Here is a 19088-nt window from a genome sequence, read left to right on the forward strand (position 1 = left end):
CGGAGAGCTGAAGTTACACCCTGAGTTCAGTGAGGAGAGTTCTGAGAGCTGATTGGAGGGAAAAGACGCGCCCCCCCCCTTCACACAGCTCACAGGAACAGAGCTGAGGCTGTCAATCTCCTGGAGCTCCCTCCCCTGTCACCATTTTTCTCTTGGTGTCAGGAAAACTTGTCAGAAGTGACTCATGCTGATTGCAGATTAAAGAAGAAGCAGGCAGAAATGACACTTACTACTCTGGATTGAGGCAAGGACACACTATAGAGGGATGTGCTTTATTCATATTTCATGTCTGATGTTTACAACCACTTTAGGTATGGGGCGGACTGACAACTCATGGGGCCCCCGGGCAATAGGGGATCATGGGGCTCCTGTGTCCTCACCCATACCCAAAAAAGCCTATGAAAAAGCCAATGAAAGGTACCAGGGGCATCTCATGGGGCCCCCTACTGAACCCAGGCCCTCGGGCAGTGCCAGAGTTTCCAAATGGTCAGTCCACCCCTGGTCAGGACTAGTCAGAAAGACATCTATGCATATATTCTTTTTTAAATTGGGTATATAAGATACTGTATATTGAGCAATTATGTCAAGTTTTAGGCCTCGGTTCAGGTTTTCCAGGTGCCCCTTTTTTTTCTTCGATGTAAAAATGTTGATGTTTATAGAACTCAATAACTCAAGATTAAATTTACAAATAGAGGTGAATTGAGTCATCCCACTGACTCCTTTATCAGGAAGCTCAGTCAGAAGTTTCAATGAGACAAAGACATTTTAAGGCACGCAGTTTCTGCTGTCTGTTTTTTCTACTGCCTGTTTAGCTATCCCGCCATACTATGGGAATCCTTTATATATATATACCATACTGCCAAAAGTATCGGACCGCCCGCCTTTCCACGCACATGAACTTTAATGGCCCCCCAGTCTTAGTCCGTAGGGTTCAATATTGAGTTGGCCCCGCCCTTTCCACGCACATGACCTTTAATGGTCCCCCAGGCTTAGTCCGTAGGGTTCAATATTGGAGTTGGCTCCGCCCTTTGCAGCTATAACAGCTTCAACTCTTCTGGGAAGGCCGTCCGCAAGGTTTAGGAGGGTGTCTATGGGAAGGTTGGACCATTCTTCCAGAAGCACATTTGTCAGGTCAGGCACTGATGTTGGGGGACTGATGTCGGGGGAGGAGGTCTGGCTCCCAGTCTCCGCTCTAATTCATCCCAAAGGTGTTCTATGGGGTTGAGGGCAGGACTCTGTGCAGGACAGTCAAGTTCCTCCACCCCAAACTGGCTCCTCCATGTCTTTATGGATCTTGCTTTGTGTACTGGTGGGCAGTCATGTTGGAACAGGAAGGGGCCATCCCCAAACTCTTCCCACAAAGTTGGGAGCATGAAATTGTCCAAAATGTTGCTATAAGAGTTCCCTTCACTGGAACTAGGGGGCCAAGCCCAACCCTTGAAAAACAACCCCACACCATAATCCCCCCTCCACCAAACTTTACACTTGGCACAATGCAGTCAGGCAAGTTCTGTTCTCCTGGCAACTGCCAAACCCAGACACGTCCATCAGATTGCCAGACAGAGAAGCATGATTGGTCACTCCAGAGAACAAGTCTCCATGCTCTAGAGTCCAGTGGCGGCGTGCTTTACACCATGCATCCAACGCTTTGCATTGCACTTGGTGATGGAAGGCTTGGATGCAGCTGCTCGGCCATGGAAACCCATTCCATGAAGCTCTCTACGCACTGTTGTTGGGCTCATCTGAAGGCCACACCAAGTTTGGAGGTCTTTAGCTATTGACTCTGCAGACAGTTGGCGACTTCTGCGCACTGGGCGCTTCAGCATGCGCTGACCCCGCCCTGTCATGTGACGTGGCCTACCACTTGGTGGCTGAGTGGCTGTTGTTCCCAGTTGCTTCCACTTTGTTATAATCCCACTAACAGTTGAGTGTGGAATATTTAGTAGCCAGGAAATGTCAAGGATGGACTTATTGCCCAGGTGGCCACCTATCACAGGACCACGCTTGGAGTCACTGAGCTCCTGAGAGTGACAAGAGAGAGTTATGAGAGAGAGCGACATGAGGGTGAGTGATCAAGAGCGGGCTCAGGTAAATATAAGGGGGGGGGGCAGCATTCAGAAGGCTTCTTACATTAATGTATAAACTACATTAAGTTATAGAAAACTTCAGCCTTTATAACCACTTTAAGGTAACCAGCTTCTACCAGAGTATGACCCATCACACTCTGGGAATCCTTTATATGTAAATGTATATAAATCAGAGAGATGAGGGAGAGCGATATGTTTGTACCAAAAAAAGAGTGAGTAAGCAATAGAGATTTGTAAATAAGAACATTGAATTGTTGATGATGTGGCATGATTAAACAATGGGAGGTGCATTATGTCCCTGATATTCTGTATATAAAGGCAAACTGCAGGACATTCCACCAATCCAGATCTATCAGCAGTGACTCTATACAGGTAAGTGCATTCTTGTTTCCTCTTCTGATCGGAAATACATCCATAATCCACAATCAGCTCTATTGTCAGGCAAAGTACAGCTTGCAAACTACTGCAGCGCCAATCAACTAAACAACAACCACTTTTAAAAAGAGAAACAGAGACATGAAAATTCAGCTTTGCAGCAAAAAAAAAAAAAAAGTGGTTCACTAAAAGTATTTTTGAAGTGTATGAAAAAACAAAACTTTTTTCATTAGTTCTGGATAGAGTGAGGACATTTTTGAACCTGTCAGATTTTTATAGGTGTCCGGAGACCAGAGCTTTGCTTCCCTCCCATGAAAAACTATATATATATCATTTTCATTTCCATCCAACGATGGGGCGTAGATAGATAGATAGATAGATAGATAGATAGATAGATAGATAGATAGATAGATAATAGATAGATAGATATATAGATAATAGATAGATGATAGATAATAGATAGATAGATAGATAGATAGATAGATAGATAGATAGATAGATAGATAGATAGATAGATAATAGATAGATAGATAGATAGATAGATAGATAGATAGATAGATAATAGATAGATGATAGATAATAGATAGATAGATAGATAGATAGATAGATAGATAGATAGATAGATAGATAATAGATAGATAGATAGATAGATAGATAGATAGATAGATAGATAGATAGATAATAGATAGATAGATAGATAATAGATAGATAATAGATAGATAATAGATAGATAGATAATAGATAGATAGATAGATAATAGATAGATAATAGATAGATAGATAGATAATAGATAGATAGATAGATAGATAGATAGATAGATAGATAGATAGATAGATAATAGATAGATAGATAATAGATAGATAGATAGATAGATAGATAGATAGATAGATAGATAATAGATAGATAGATAGATAGATAGATAGATAGATAGATAGATAATAGATAGATAGATAGATAGATAGATAATAGATAGATAGATAGATAGATAGATAATAGATAGATAGATAGATAGATAGATAGATAGATAATAGATAGATAGATAGATAATAGATAGATAGATAATAGATAGATAGATAGATAGATAGATAGATAGATAGATAGATAGATAGATAATAGATAGACAGACGGACGGACACGACAGATGTGATTATCTGATCTTCAGGTTAATGTTTGTTCCGCACTCCAGAGATGAATAATGGAATAATTGTTCTTCTGTTTTGCAGATATCAGTCACTATGAAGTTGCTCACAGCTGCTCTGCTTCTGTTCTTCTTCTTCATAGAAGGTGATCTCCTTGTATACAGATATATATATATATACACGGTATACTGTATATAATTATTACATCTGAACTCCGGGATAAACATGTAAATTTAAAGTTAGTCTGTATTTCCATCAATTGTTTTCCCATCCAGAGGGTTTGTTAGTCCGTTCCCTTCCCCCCACCCCTGCCATACAGTACAGCCAGACTGGTGGGCTGACTTCTATATAGACAAGTACCTGAATAAATGAATATAAAAACAAATATCTGCCCCGGGTTCAGCTTGAATGAAACAATTATCATTGTGTGCATCACAGGAATCAGTTTAGTGTCACAGCTCTCGCCTATTACTGAACTCGCAGAGAGGGAATCTCACCATTGTGTATGAGAGGAATGATGCAGATCCTACCATACAGATTGGGACCCTCTTTTAGTGGCTACATTGTGTCCATAATATATACTATTAGTTTACCGTTGGACTCATTGTTTTATCTTTCGTCTTTTTTGTATGTTCAGAATTACTTCTCATCCTCACATTTTCAGATTTCCCCACAGAAAGCGAAAGAAACGGATAATATTGTATAACTGAAATGTGTAATAAATCTGTTTTTATTTCCCAAGGCTTTGAATGCCAAGGAAACCCCCAGCCACCACGTAAGTAAAGTGTGAATGCTGAAGTTTAGTATGATTTAGATTTTGCTTTCCTCATAATGGGCTCAGCGGGTGTACAGAGCCGGGAACTCAGCACAGGGATGGTGGGAACCCCTCATAATGGGCACAGCGGGTGTACAGAGCTGAGAACTCAGCACAGGGATGGTGGGAACCTCTCATAATGGGCACAGCGGGTGTACAGACCCGGGAACTCAGCACAGGGATGGTGGGAACCCCCATAATGGGCACAGCGGGTGTACAGAGCCGGGAACTCAGCACAGGGATGGTGGGAACCTCTCATAATGGGCACAGCGGGTGTACAGAGCCGAGAACTCAGCACAGGGATGGTGAGAACCCCTCATAAGGGGCACAGTGGGTGTACAGAGCCGGGAACTCAGCACAGGGATGGTGGGAACCTCTCATAATGGGCACAGCGGGTGTACAGAGCTGGGAACTCAGCACACGGATGGTGTGAATCTCTCATAATGGGCACAGCGGGTGTACAGACATGGGAACTCAGCACAGGGATGGTGGGAACCCCTCATAAGGGGCACAGCAGGTGCACAGACCCCGGGAACTCAGCACAGGCATGGTGGGAACCCCTCATAATGGGAACAGCGGGTGTACAGAGCTGGGAACTCAGCACAGGGATGGTGGGAACCCCTCATAATGGGCACAGCGGGTGTACAGACCCGGGAACTCAGCACAGGGATGGTGGGAACCCCTCATGATGGGCACAGCGGGCGTACAGATCCGGGAACTCAGCACAGGGATGGTGGGAACCCCTCATGATGGGCACAGCGGGTCTACAGACCCAGGAACTCAGCACAGGGATGGTGGGAACCCCTCATAATGGGCACAGCGGGTGTACAGATTTACAATGTACAGTCTGATTGCTAGCGAGAGGAGACTGGGGAAATCCTTCCTCTTGCTTGCAGCAGACTGATGACATCATCTCAACCTGGACAATATCTCTGACTGGACAAGGATGGCTTTTTAATGATTAAAGGTGGAGCTTTTCTGAAAAAGGTTCCTGTTGCTGTATATTGTGACACGTCAGGAATTTAATAATATAGATCAGTGGTGTCAACTTTCTTGAGATGGGGGGACCTCAAGTGCGACCTCCTGACATCACCAAAGGGCCACACATAAAATTTTGTGAATATTTGTTATCAGAAACAGCAGAAATACAACATGATATAGTCAAAGACTATGGGGATGATACAGGGGATGGTCAGAGACTGCAGACATGATACAGGGGATGGTCAGAGACTGCAGACATGATACAGGGGATGGTCAGAGACTGCAGACACAGTACAGGAGATGACCAGAGACTGCGGACACAGTACAGGAGATGACCAGAGACTGCGGACACAGTACAGGAGATGATCAGAGACTGCGGACATAGTACAGGAGATGACCAGAGACTGCAGACACAGTACAGGAGATGACCAGAGACTGCGGACATAGTACAGGAGATGACCAGAGACTGCGGACATAGTACAGGAGATGACCAGAGACTGCGGACATAGTACAGGAGATGACCAGAGACTGCGGACATAGTACAGGAGATGACCAGAGACTGCGGACACAGTACAGGAGATGACCAGAGACTGCGGACATAGTACAGGAGATGACCAGAGACTGCAGACACAGTACAGGAGATGACCAAAGACTGCGGACACAGTACAGGAGATGACCAGAGACTGCGGACATAGTACAGGAGATGACCAGAGACTGCGGACACAGTACAGGAGATGACCAGAGACTGCAGACACAGTACAGGAGATGACCAGAGACTGCGGACACAGTACAGGGGATGACCAGAGACTGCAGACACAGTACAGAAGATGGTCAGAGACTGCAGACAGTACAGGAGATGACCAGAGACTGCGGACATAGTACAGGAGATGACCAGAGACTGTGGACACAGTACAGGGGATGACCAGAGACTGCGGACACAGTACAGGAGATGACCAGAGACTGCAGACATAGTACAGGAGATGACCAGAGACTGCGGACATAGTACAGGAGATGACCAGAGACTGCGGACACAGTACAGGAGATGACCAGAGACTGCGGACACAGTACAGGAGATGACCAGAGACTGCGGACACAGTACAGGGGATGACCATAGACTGCAGACATAGTACAGGAGATGACCAGAGACTGCGGACACAGTACAGGGGATGACCATAGACTGCAGACATAGTACAGGAGATGACCAGAGACTGCGGACATAGTACAGGAGATGACCAGAGACTGCAGACAGTACAGGAGATGACCAGAGACTGCGGACATAGTACAGGAGATGACCAGAGACTGTGGACACAGTACAGGAGATGGTCAGAGACTGCAGACATAGTACAGGAGATGACCAGAGACTGCGGACACAGTACAGGAGATGACCAGAGACTGCGGACACAGTACAGGAGATGACCAGAGACTGCGGACATAGTACAGGAGATGACCAGAGACTGCGGACACAGTACAGGAGATGACCAGAGACTGCAGACACAGTACAGGAGATGACCAGAGACTGCGGACACAGTACAGGGGATGACCAGAGACTGCAGACACAGTACAGGAGATGGTCAGAGACTGCAGACATAGTATAGGAGATGACCAGAGACTGCGGACATAGTACAGGAGATGACCAGAGACTGCAGACAGTACAGGAGATGACCAGAGACTGTGGACACAGTACAGGGGATGACCAGAGACTGCGGACACAGTACAGGAGATGACCAGAGACTGCAGACATAGTACAGGAGATGACCAGAGACTGCGGACATAGTACAGGAGATGACCAGAGACTGCGGACACAGTACAGGAGATGACCAGAGACTGCCGACACAGTACAGGAGATCACCAGAGACTGCGGACACAGTACAGGGGATGACCATAGACTGCAGACATAGTACAGGAGATGACCAGAGACTGCGGACATAGTACAGGAGATGACCAGAGACTGCAGACAGTACAGGAGATGACCAGAGACTGCGGACACAGTACAGGAGATGGTCAGAGACTGCAGACATAGTACAGGAGATGACCAGAGACTGCGGACACAGTACAGGAGATGACCAGAGACTGCGGACACAGTACAGGAGATGACCAGAGACTGCGGACATAGTACAGGAGATGACCAGAGACTGCGGACACAGTACAGGAGATGACCAGAGACTGCAGACACAGTACAGGAGATGACCAGAGACTGCGGACACAGTACAGGGGATGACCAGAGACTGCAGACACAGTACAGGAGATGGTCAGAGACTGCAGACATAGTATAGGAGATGACCAGAGACTGCGGACATAGTACAGGAGATGACCAGAGACTGCAGACAGTACAGGAGATGACCAGAGACTGCGGACATAGTACAGGAGATGACCAGAGACTGTGGACACAGTACAGGGGATGACCAGAGACTGCGGACATAGTACAGGAGATGACCAGAGACTGCAGACATAGTACAGGAGATGACCAGAGACTGCGGACATAGTACAGGAGATGACCAGAGACTGCGGACACAGTACAGGAGATGACCAGAGACTGCGGACATAGTACAGGAGATGACCAGAGACTGCAGACACAGTACAGGAGATGACCAGAGACTGCGGACACAGTACAGGAGATGACCAGAGACTGCGGACATAGTACAGGAGATGACCAGAGACTGCGGACACAGTACAGGAGATGACCAGAGACTGCAGACACAGTACAGGAGATGACCAGAGACTGCGGACACAGTACAGGGGATGACCAGAGACTGCAGACACAGTACAGGAGATGGTCAGAGACTGCAGACATAGTATAGGAGATGACCAGAGACTGCGGACATAGTACAGGAGATGACCAGAGACTGCAGACAGTACAGGAGATGACCAGAGACTGCGGACATAGTACAGGAGATGACCAGAGACTGTGGACACAGTACAGGGGATGACCAGAGACTGCGGACACAGTACAGGAGATGACCAGAGACTGCAGACATAGTACAGGAGATGACCAGAGACTGCGGACACAGTACAGGAGATGACCAGAGACTGCGGATACAGTACAGGAGATCACCAGAGACTGCGGACACAGTACAGGAGATCACCAGAGACTGCGGACACAGTACAGGAGATCACCAGAGACTGCGGACACAGTACAGGAGATGACCAGAGACTGCGGACACAGTACAGGAGATGACCAGAGACTGCAGACACAGTACAGGAGATGACCAGAGACTGCGGACATAGTACAGGAGATGACCAGAGACTGCAGTAACAAAGCAATAGGGAAACACAGACTGGTGTCTGCAGGGGCCCCGAGGGCTGCACAGAGCGTACCAAAGGGCCGCAGGTCGGACACCAGGGATGTAGGCTATTAAAGTTACTGACAGGTCCTCTTAAAGCAGCCGTGTTCTTCTGCTTGGAGATTCCATACAAGATAATGCCGGATATCGTTCCCCGTGAATCACGTTTGTATTTCTCTTCTTTTTTCAGCTCCTCCGTGTGTAATGGAAAACAGCGTTGAAAAATATGGCAGCGTGTGCCAACCTTACTGCATCGCAGAACTGCCTCCTCAAAGATGTATTGGGAGAGAAAAGAAACTCTGTCTTTGTGCCAAGGGGTATATCTTTTATTCTAACAAATTTTTAAGATGCATTTCACTTGAGGAATGTAAGATACTGAGACATTGTGACTGATGGGAAAAAAAAAAGTCTATTTCCTGTTATAAAGAATGTTCTTCTCAAATCTGCGGTGTTTGAATTTCTTTGTGCTGAAATAGTAAAAAAAAATTAAAATTATACTGCGGTACTTCAATTATACTGCAGTCCAGGGGTGGACTGACAACTCATGGGGCCCCCTGGGCAATAGGGGATCATGGGGCCCCTGTGTCCTCACCCACATTCAAACCACACCCAAAAAAGCCTATGAATGGTACTAGGGGCATCTCATGGGGCCCCTTACTGACCCTGGGCCCTTGGGCAGTGCCTGAAAGGTCAGTCCGCCCCTGCTGCAGTCCCTGTACAGCAGAGCTCAGACCGGGAGATGGAGAAGCAACAGGGGCGTCCCTAGGGTTGGTGTCACCCGGTGCGATAACACTTGGTGACACCCCCTCCGATGATCCCCGCAGGATGGATCGGATCTACAGATTGAGCATAATGGATTGGAGTCCGATCCATTATGCTCCCCAATCCACAGATCAGGGGCGGACTGACAACTCATGGGGCCCCCGGGCAATAGGGGATCATGGGGCCCGTGTCCTCGCCCACACTCAAACCACACCCAAAAAAGCCTATGAAAGGTACTAGGGGCATCTCATGGGGCCCCCCTACTGACCCTGGGCCCCTTGGGCAGTGCCCGAGTGCAGGAATGGTCAGTCCGCCCCGGCTGCAGTCCCTCTTGGCTGCAGTCCCTGTACAGCAGAGCTCAGACCGGGAGATGGAGAAGCAACAGGGGCATCCCTAGGGGTGGTGTCACCCGGTGCGATAACACTTGGTGACACCCCCTCCGACGATCCCCGCAGAATGGATCAGATCTGCGGATTGAGTATAATGGATTGGAGTCCGATCCTTTATGCTCCCCAATCCACAGATCAGGGGCGGACTGACAACTCATGGGGCCCCCAGGCAATAGGGGATCATGGGGCCCCTGTGTCCTTGCCCAAACTCAAAAAAGCATATGAAAAAGGTACCAGGGGCATCTCATGGGGCCCCCTACTGACCCCGGGCCCTCGGACAGTGCTCGAGTTTCCAAATGGTCAGTCCGCCCCTGCCTCAGATCCGATCCATCCTGCGGGGATCATCGGCTTGCAACCTATACGGGGGTGACACCGGACCTGCTCCACGAAAAGGTAAGTTGTAAAGAAAGCCGACGATGCCCACAGGATGGATCCGATCCATTATGCTCCCCAATCCGCAGATCTGATCCATCCTGCGGGGATCATCGGCTTGCATCCTATACGGGGGTGACACCGGACCCGCTCCACGAAAAGATAAGTTGTAAAGAAAGCCGACGATGCCCGCAGGATGGATCGGATCCATTATGCTCCCAAATCCTCAGATCCGAACGATCCTGCAGGAATTGTCGGCTTTCTTTACAACTTACCTTTTCGTGGAGCGGGTCCGGTGTCACCCCGTGTGGTAGGTATCACCTGGTGCGGCGCGCACTGCCTGCACCTGCGAAGCAGTACAATCGGCCAATCGGCAGTGCTAAAAAAGACCACGGAGAGCAAAGTGCTGGACGTGGAGCTCATCAGTCTTGCTGCTTCTCCTTTCGTCGTCCAATCACAGGCCTGAGAGTGTGACCGACCTGCAGCAGAGATCATTGAGGAATTCCACAAGTAAAAACACACGAGCGCCGGGTTAATGGTAGTGTGGATGAATAGCTGCCAGCATAAAGAGGGAAACCTCTAAAACCTCCAGTAAAAATGTGTACAAATATAAATATCAAATCAAACATAAGAGTGCGCTAAAAAACATATAAATGTCTATAAATCAATATGTGAAAATCCAATATATAAATCACTCGTGTGACAAATATATAACACCGTGAAACAAGCTGGTTTTTAGAAAAGCACCTCAACTAATACAACAGCAACTCTAACTCCAAAAATGATACGGGATAAATCAAACATAAGAGTGCAAATAAATGTCTATAAATCAATGTGTGAAAGTCCAATATATAAATATATATATATTGGACTTTCACACATTGATTTATATTCTCTCTCTCTCATTGTTACATTCCATCTCTCTTCTTCTCCCTCTCATTCTCTTTCACATATTCTCTCATTCCTTTATTCTCTCTCCTTCTCTCTCTTCTTCTCTCTCTCATTCTTTCATGTTTTTCTCTCTCTTCCTCTCTCTTCTTCTCTCTCTCATTCTTTCATGTTTTTCTCTCTCTTCCTCTCTCTTCTCTCTCTCATTCTCTCTCTCTTCTCTCTCTCTCTTTCATTCCCTCTCTCTTCTTCTCCCTCTCATCCTCTTTCACATATTCTCTCTCTCATTCCTTTATTCTCTCTCCTTCTCTCTCTCATTCTTTCATGTTTTTCTTTCTCTTCCTCTGTCTCTTCTTCTCTCTCTCATTCTCTTTCTCTCATTCTTTCATTCTCTTCTTTTTCTCTCTCTCTTTCTTCTTCTCCCTCTCATCCTCTTTCACATATTCTCTCTCTCATTCCTTTATTCTCTCTCCTTCTCTCTCTCATTCATGTTTTTCTTTCTCTTCCTCTGTCTCTTCTCTCTCTCTCATTCTCTTTCTCTCATTCTTTCATTCTCTTCTTCTTCTCTCCCTCTCTTCTTCTCCCTCTCATTCTCTTTCACATATTCTCTCTCTCATTCCTTTATTCTCTCTCCTTCTCTCTCTTCTTCTCTCTCTCATTCTTTCGTGTTTTTCTCTCTTCCTCTCTCTTCTTCTCTCTCTCATTCTTTCGTTCTCTTCTTCTCTCTCTCTCTCTCATTCCCTCTCTCTTCTTCTCCCTCTCATTCTCTTTCACATATTCTCTCTCTCACTCCTTTATTCTCTCTCCTTCTCTCTCTCATTCTTTCATGTTTTTCTCTCTCTTCCTCTCTCTCATTCTCTCTCTCTCATTCTTTCATTCTCTTTCTTCTCTCTCTCTCTCTCGTTCATTCCCTCTCTCTTCTTCTCCCTCTCATCCTCTTTCACATATTCTCTCTCATTCCTTTATTCTCTCTCCTTCTCTCTCTCATTCTTTCATGTTTTTCTTTCTCTTCTTCTGTCTCTTCTCTCTCATTCTCTCTCATTCTTTCATTCTCTTCTTCTTCTCTCTCTCTTCTTCTCCCTCTAATTCTCTTTCACATATTCTCTCTCTCATTCCTTTATTCTCTCTCCTTCTCTCTCTTCTTCTCTCTCTCATTCTTTCATGTTTTTCTCTCTCTTCCTCTCTCTTCTTCTCTCTCTCATTCTCTCTCTCTTCTCTCTCTCTCTTTCATTCCCTCTCTCTTCTTCTCCCTCTCATCCTCTTTCACATATTCTCTCTCATTCCTTTATTCTCTCTCCTTCTCTCTCTCATTCTTTCATGTTTTTCTTTCTCTTCCTCTGTCTCTCATTCTCTTTCTCTCATTCTTTCATTCTCTTCTTCTTCTCTCTCTCTCTTCTTCTCCCTCTCATTCTCTTTCACATATTCTCTCATTCCTTTATTCTCTCTCCTTCTCTCTCTTCTTCTCTCTCTCATTCTTTCATGTTTTTCTCTCTCTTCCTCTCTCTTCTTCTCTCTCTCATTCTCTCTCTCTCATTCTTTCATTCTGGAAGGAGAGGTACAGGAGCGTCGCTCTGCAACAGCCCTAATTAGATCGATCCTCCTGCTGCCCGGGCCACTGCAAGAGTACCAATGGCGGCCCTGCATGGCTCTGTCCACCGCTGCTCACAAGGTCCCTTCTTCCGGGGGGCGTTTCCGCCCCCCTAAAATTTGCCACCCTAGGCAAACGCTTTGTTTGCTCCGTGGTAGATACGCCCCTGGCTAGGAGGGGGGATTTGAGTGGGGATAAAGGATTTGTGGTTGGAGGGGGGATTTGAGGGGAGAGCATATGTGGTAGGGTGTACAATTTGAAGGGAAAGATGTGTGCTAGGAGGGGTGAAGTAGAACTACAGGTGAAGTTTTTTTTTTGTTTTTTGTTTTTTTTTTTAGTGAGGGGTGTAAGTAGCTGGTCTTGCCCGGGGGTGTGAAATAGTCTAGCACCGACCCTGACTATACCACACCTGGAATTCTTCTTAAAAGAAGGACTGGCAACCAATCAGAAATGATCTTTCTGTGATCTGACCTCAGGGAAGTGAGATGTGATTGGCTGCCTTGGATGGCAGCACCTTTACAGGACAACCCAACCAATGGAAGCAAAAAATTAAGATACAGGATTCAGAGACGAGGCGGATCTGTTCCTTCACTTATCTTTATTGGATCATAAACTCAAAGAATCGTCTAGATAATAAAGGAGTAGATGGAGTGTGCTGCGGTCTGTGCGGTCTGTCCGCTCTGTGCGGTCTGTCCGTGGGAGATGACTTTTAGTTGTTGGCCATTTTCTGCAAGAAGAGGAAGACAAAAAGAAGAAGAAGAAGAAGAAGAGGAAGAAGAGGATGAAGAAGAAGAATTCCAGTCCTGCAAAAAGTGTCCCTGCAGAGAGCTCCGCTATTTCTTTGACAGTTCTTTGACATTTATAGCGGCTGCAACATTGTATCTATTTATTTCCGAATAAAAACATCTGTATCCGAAATGGATACAAATAGATACATTGTTGCAGCCGCTATAAATGTCAAAGAACTGTCAAAGAAATAGCGGAGTTCTCTGCAGAGACACTTTTTGCCGGATGGGATGAAAATCAACCGATTTTGTTTTTACCGTTCCTGGTAACGTCGGCAGATTGAACGACCGATTTTTCATTTTTTTAAAGGGGTTTTCTCCCCATCTATGGCCTGCATAATGACATGGATTACTGGAACCATGTTCTGTGGTCTGGTGGCACCAAGATCAACTTATTGGGTTCAGATAGTGTCAGGAAAGACCAATGGTGTATTTAGGTTTTGTGCTGCCCTAGGCAACCCAAAAACCGCCCAGAACCCCCACCTACCCCACTGGGAAGCCTGACATCGACCAAAAAACCAACCCCCCTACCCCGGCCAAGAGAGCCTTCCACCACCCCCCCCATATGTGAATAAAATGGGTTTGTATTTTTGTACCAAGACGACAGGCGTTGGGGATGTTTCTCTGTTGCTTTTAAGTTTCTTTTCTTTATTGGATGTTTATGTAGTGAGCAGGGGTGGACTGACCATTTGGAAACTCGGGTCAGTAGGGGGCCCCATGAGATGCCCCTGGTACCTTTTTCATAGGCTTTTTTGAGTTTGGGCAAGGACACAGGGGCCCCATGATCCCCTATTGCCCAGGGGCCCCATGAGTTGTCAGTCCGCCCCTGGTAGTGAGATATGAATATATAAAGTGTGAGTTTGGAGTCCTAGTCAGATTTTTAATGGTTGGAGTTCAATTACCGAAAACATAGACAAAGATATAAATGACGTCTCCTACATACATTTAGGAAGCAGAGATGGCATTCTACAACGCATCCAGAAAGTATTCCCACTGAACTTTTGCCACATTTTGTTATGTTACAGCCTTCTTCCAAAATGGATTCAATTCATTTTTTCCCTCAACATTCTACAAACAATACCTCATAAGGACGACGTGAAAGAAGTCCGTTTTGAAATCGTTGCAATTTATTAAAAATAAAAAACGAAAAAAAAAAAACCCATATACATAAGTATTCCCAGCCTTTGCCATGACACTCACGATTGAGCTCTGGTGCATCCTGATCCTCCTTGAGATGTTTCCACTACTTGATTGGAGTCCACCTGTGGGAAATTCAGTTGATTGGACATCTATATGGTGTAAAGCAGGCCATAGATGGGTCGTTTATCGGCCGAATTGTCAACCGATAAACAAAAAATCGGTCGTTGCCGCCGTGGATGCTGCCACCAGTGTGACAGAAATACGTACAGGGATCGTATATATCATTTTCATTTTCTCCCTGAATCCTTCCTACGAACTGAAAGTCCAGTCCTAGCTATTATATTCTTGTGGTTGCAACAAATGTATCCATTTGTATTCAGCTAAAAACATGTTTTTATTTGGATACAAATGGATACATTTGTTGCAACCGCAGGACTTTTTCATGTAAAATATAATAGCTAGGACTGGACTTCCAATTCGTAGGAAAGATTCAGAGGGAAAATAAAATTCATGTATAGTATATATCAGGGGCGGACTGACCATATATATATATCAGGGGTGGACTGATTTGGAAATTCGGGCGGTGCCCGAGGGCCCGGGGTCAGTAGGGGGCCCCATGAGATGCCCCTGGTACCTTTTTCATTGGGTTTTTTGAGTTTGGGCAAGGACTAAGGGGCCCCATGATCCCCTATTACTCGGGGGCCCCATGAGTTGTCAGTCCGCCCCTGATATATATATATATACACATATACGTGTGTGTGTGCATTTACTAGGGACTGTCATTCCATTTCTAGAACTGAGGAAATATCTTATTAATGGGATTCAGTAAACAGAATGCTGGATTCTTTTTAAAAAATCGGCTCATGAGCAGATTTTTTTATCGGTAAAACGATCAGCCGATTTGCCCATCATTGCCGGGAAGGTCCCTAACCCTCAAGGGGCGTACAATCTAAGGTCCCTAACCCTCAAGGGGCGTCCAATCTAAGGTCCCTGACCCTCAAGGGGCGTCCAATCTAAGGTCCCTGACCCTCAAGGGGCGTACAATCTAAGATCCCTAACCCTCAAGGGGCGTACAATCTAAGGTCCCTAACCCTCAAGGGGCGTCCAATCTAAGGTCCCTAACCCTCAAGGGGCGTACAATCTAAGGTCCCTGACCCTCAAGGGGCGTCCAATCTAAGGTCCCTAACCCTCAAGGGGCATCCAATCTAAGGTCCCTAACCCTCAAGTGGCGTCCAATCTAAGGTCCCTGACCCTCAAGGGGCATCCAATCTAAGGTCTCTAACCCTCAAGGGGCGTCCAATCTAAGGTCCCTAATCCTCAAGTGGCGTCCAATCTAAGGTCCCTAACCCTCAAGGGGCGTCTAATCTAAGGTCCCTAACTCACATTCATACATATACATACTAGGGCCAATTTAGACAGGAGCCAATTCGCTTACCAGCATGTCTTTGGAGTGTGGGAGGAAACCGGAGTACCTGGAGGAAACCCACGCAGGCACAGGGAGAACATGCAAACTCCAGGCAGGTGGTGCCGTGGTTGGGATTCGAACCAGCGACCCGAGTACTGCCAGGCGGAAGTACTAACCAGGGGCGGATTGACCGTTTGGAAACTCGGGCACCGCCCGAGGGCCCGGGGTCGGTTGGTGGCCCCATGAGATGCCCCTGGTACCTTTTTCATAGGCTTTTTTGAGTTTGGGCAAGAACACAGGGGCCCCATGATCCCCTATTGCCCGGGGGCCCCATGAGTTGTCAGTCCACTCCTGGTGCTAACCGTTTAGCCACTGTGATGCCCATAGATTATATTAGATGGTATGATACACTGGTTTTACCCCCGGTTCACACCTATGTGGCCGTGCGGGCCGTGTTTTGCATGGGCACGAGAGCCCATTCATTTGAATGGACTCCCGTGCCCCATGACACGCAGGGAAAGAAGTCCCTGCGCCTCTTTGAAAAACGCAGCCGAGGTTCCCAGTACGGTTGCGTTTCCCAGTGCGGGCGACGTGTCATTAGAACTAGTGGCACCACCCGCATAGATGTTATCCGGGGGTCATACTGCTTCACTGGTTCTTCTGTCCTACAGAACAAACACACCCATGGATCCTTCTGGATAGTTCTCTCCAATATCTCTTGCATGAACTGGATGACATCTTGCCAAAACCCCTGTATTTTTGGACAGTCCCACCATATATGTGCCATTGTCCCCATAGATCCACATCCCCTCCAACACAACGGGGAAACTTCTACTCGTTGTTTATGTGTCAAATACCACCTCATTCATCATTTTTAATTCATTTCAACCGTGTTCATGTTACCCGCCCCATGTGTTAATGTGAACATTTGATTTTTCTGTGATTCATTCATTTTTGTTCCCATTTCTCTAAGAACAGTGGAAGACCTACCCCCCCAAATTGAACAAGAATCTTATATATCCCAGAAGTAACATGTTCTGGCGCCATACTGGAACCCAACATCTTTTCAAATGGGAGCATGTCCTCCGTCATCCTCGGTGGTTGTGGCAACTTTGCAACAAAATGGGGGAGATAATGACCCATTGTTGGTGTCAGTGGATAAAAGCAAGCAAAGGGCCACATCTGCCCCCGGGACGCAGTTTGGAAACCACTGCCTTAAAGCATCTCCTCCCTCCTGTTGGGTCTCCTTTGATGGGTCGAGGACTTGTTTTGTTATTGGACTAGTTGTAGGTTACATTTGAAGCTTGAGTCGTGGTGGCTTCCAGTGGCATCCCTAGGCAGGTGGGGGGGGGGGGGTGTGACACCTATCGTACAGGGTGATACCGGACCCTCTCTACGAGCTCCGCAAAAAGGAAAGTTTTAAAGCAAGCCGACGATCCCCAAAAGATGGATCGGATCTGCGGATTGAGCATAATGGATCAGAGTCCGATCCATTATGCTCCCCAATCCGCAGATCTGATCCATCCTGCGGGGATCGTCGGAGGGATGACACCACATGTTACTGCACCGGGTGACACCAACCCTAGGGACGCCTATGGTGGCTTTTGGTTATTTTTGCTTTTCGTGGAGCTCATGGAGAGATCAGTTGACCCCCTATAGGTTGCAAGCCAAAGATCCCCACAGGATGGATGGGATCTGCAGATTGGGGAGCATAATGGATCAGACTCCGATCCATTATGCTCAATCCGCAGATCAGAACCATCCTGCGGGGATCGTCGGAGGGGTGACACCAACCCTAGGGATGCCTATGGTGGCTTGTGGTTATTTTTGCTTTTCGTGGAGCTCATGGAGAGATCAGTTGACCCCCTATAGGTTGCAAGCCAAAGATCCCCACAGGATGGATGGGATCTGCAGATTGGGGAGCATAATGGATCAGACTCCGATCCATTATGCTCAATCCGCAGATCAGAACCATCCTGCGGGGATCGTCGGAGGGGTGACACCAACCCTAGGGACGCCTATGGTGGCTTGTGGTTATTTTTGCTTTTCGTGGAGCTCATGGAGAGATCAGTTGACCCCCTATAGGTTGCAAGCCAAAGATCCCCACAGGATGGATGGGATCTGCAGATTGGGGAGCATAATGGATCAGACTCCGATCCATTATGCTCAATCCGCAGATCAGAACCATCCTGCGGGGATCGTTGGAGGGGTGACACCAACCCTAGGGACGCCCCCGATGGCTTATGGTTAATTTTAGGTTGGTTTTTCATATGTTTTTGATGTTAAAGTAAAATATAAAATGGTAAATAAAATATTTTAGGGATGAATAACCCAATAACAATGGCCGTGTCCGGCTGAATTTACAATTTATTGTTTCTAAATAGCCTTCTGTTGACCTAAGAAGCACCTGACTCCACATGTAAAACAATGGCATCCTGTTCAACACCACGTTTTTTGCAGCGGTGTCATTCATTGGATTAAATTTTCCCGGACGTTCCAGATTCACAAATCATTCTTTGAAAGATATAAAGTATAAAACTTGTAGGAGAGACATGTCATGAAGGTCAGGAATCTGCTGCATTGGCTGGAAGTAAGGTTTGTACAGTTGTGTTCAAAATAATAGCAGTGTGTTGAAAAAAGTGAAAAAAACTGAAAATCCTTCTAATAGCTTTTATTTCCATCCACACAAATGCATTGGGAACACGACACATTCTATTCCAAATCACAACATGTAGAAAAATACATCAAATTTGTGTTGTTCCTCTAAAAAAAATGGAAGAAAAGTGAATATTAGACGGTTCAAAAAAATCGCAGTGTTTGTATTCTTCTTTACAAACTCAAACATTCACTATATAAACTGAGAAATGTTTGAAGATTTTGCTTTCCTTTGAATGACTTCATGAATATTTGGTTGTAGTCGCACTGTTTCTGAGAACTGCTGTACATCTGTGTTGCATGGAGTCCCCCAACTTCTGGCCCCTGTGATCAGGTATTCCAGCCCAGGATGATTGGACCACATTCCACAGTTCTTCTCTATTTCTTGGTTTGGCCTCAGAAACTGCATTTTTGATGTCACCCCACA

At 46.3% G+C, this 19088-nt stretch overlaps 1 protein-coding gene across 1 annotated transcript; it reads left to right on the plus strand.

Moving 5' to 3' along the window:
• The first annotated feature begins 2354 nt into the window (after positions 1-2354).
• LOC149437927 (uncharacterized) lies at positions 2355-9119 on the plus strand. The gene is made up of 4 exons (XM_089660433.1): positions 2355-2459; positions 3686-3746; positions 4344-4376; positions 8868-9119. Exons 1-4 carry the CDS (start codon positions 2355-2357, stop codon positions 9068-9070), a joined length of 402 nt encoding a protein of 133 aa, XP_089516559.1. The 3' UTR covers positions 9071-9119.
• The last annotated feature ends 9969 nt before the right edge of the window (positions 9120-19088 follow it).

The sequence above is a fragment of the Staurois parvus genome, unplaced genomic scaffold (assembly GCF_062004578.1).
Source record: "Staurois parvus isolate SC_StPar_1 unplaced genomic scaffold, SC_StPar_1.0 ptg001242l, whole genome shotgun sequence".
NCBI classification, from domain to species: domain Eukaryota; kingdom Metazoa; phylum Chordata; class Amphibia; order Anura; family Ranidae; genus Staurois; species Staurois parvus.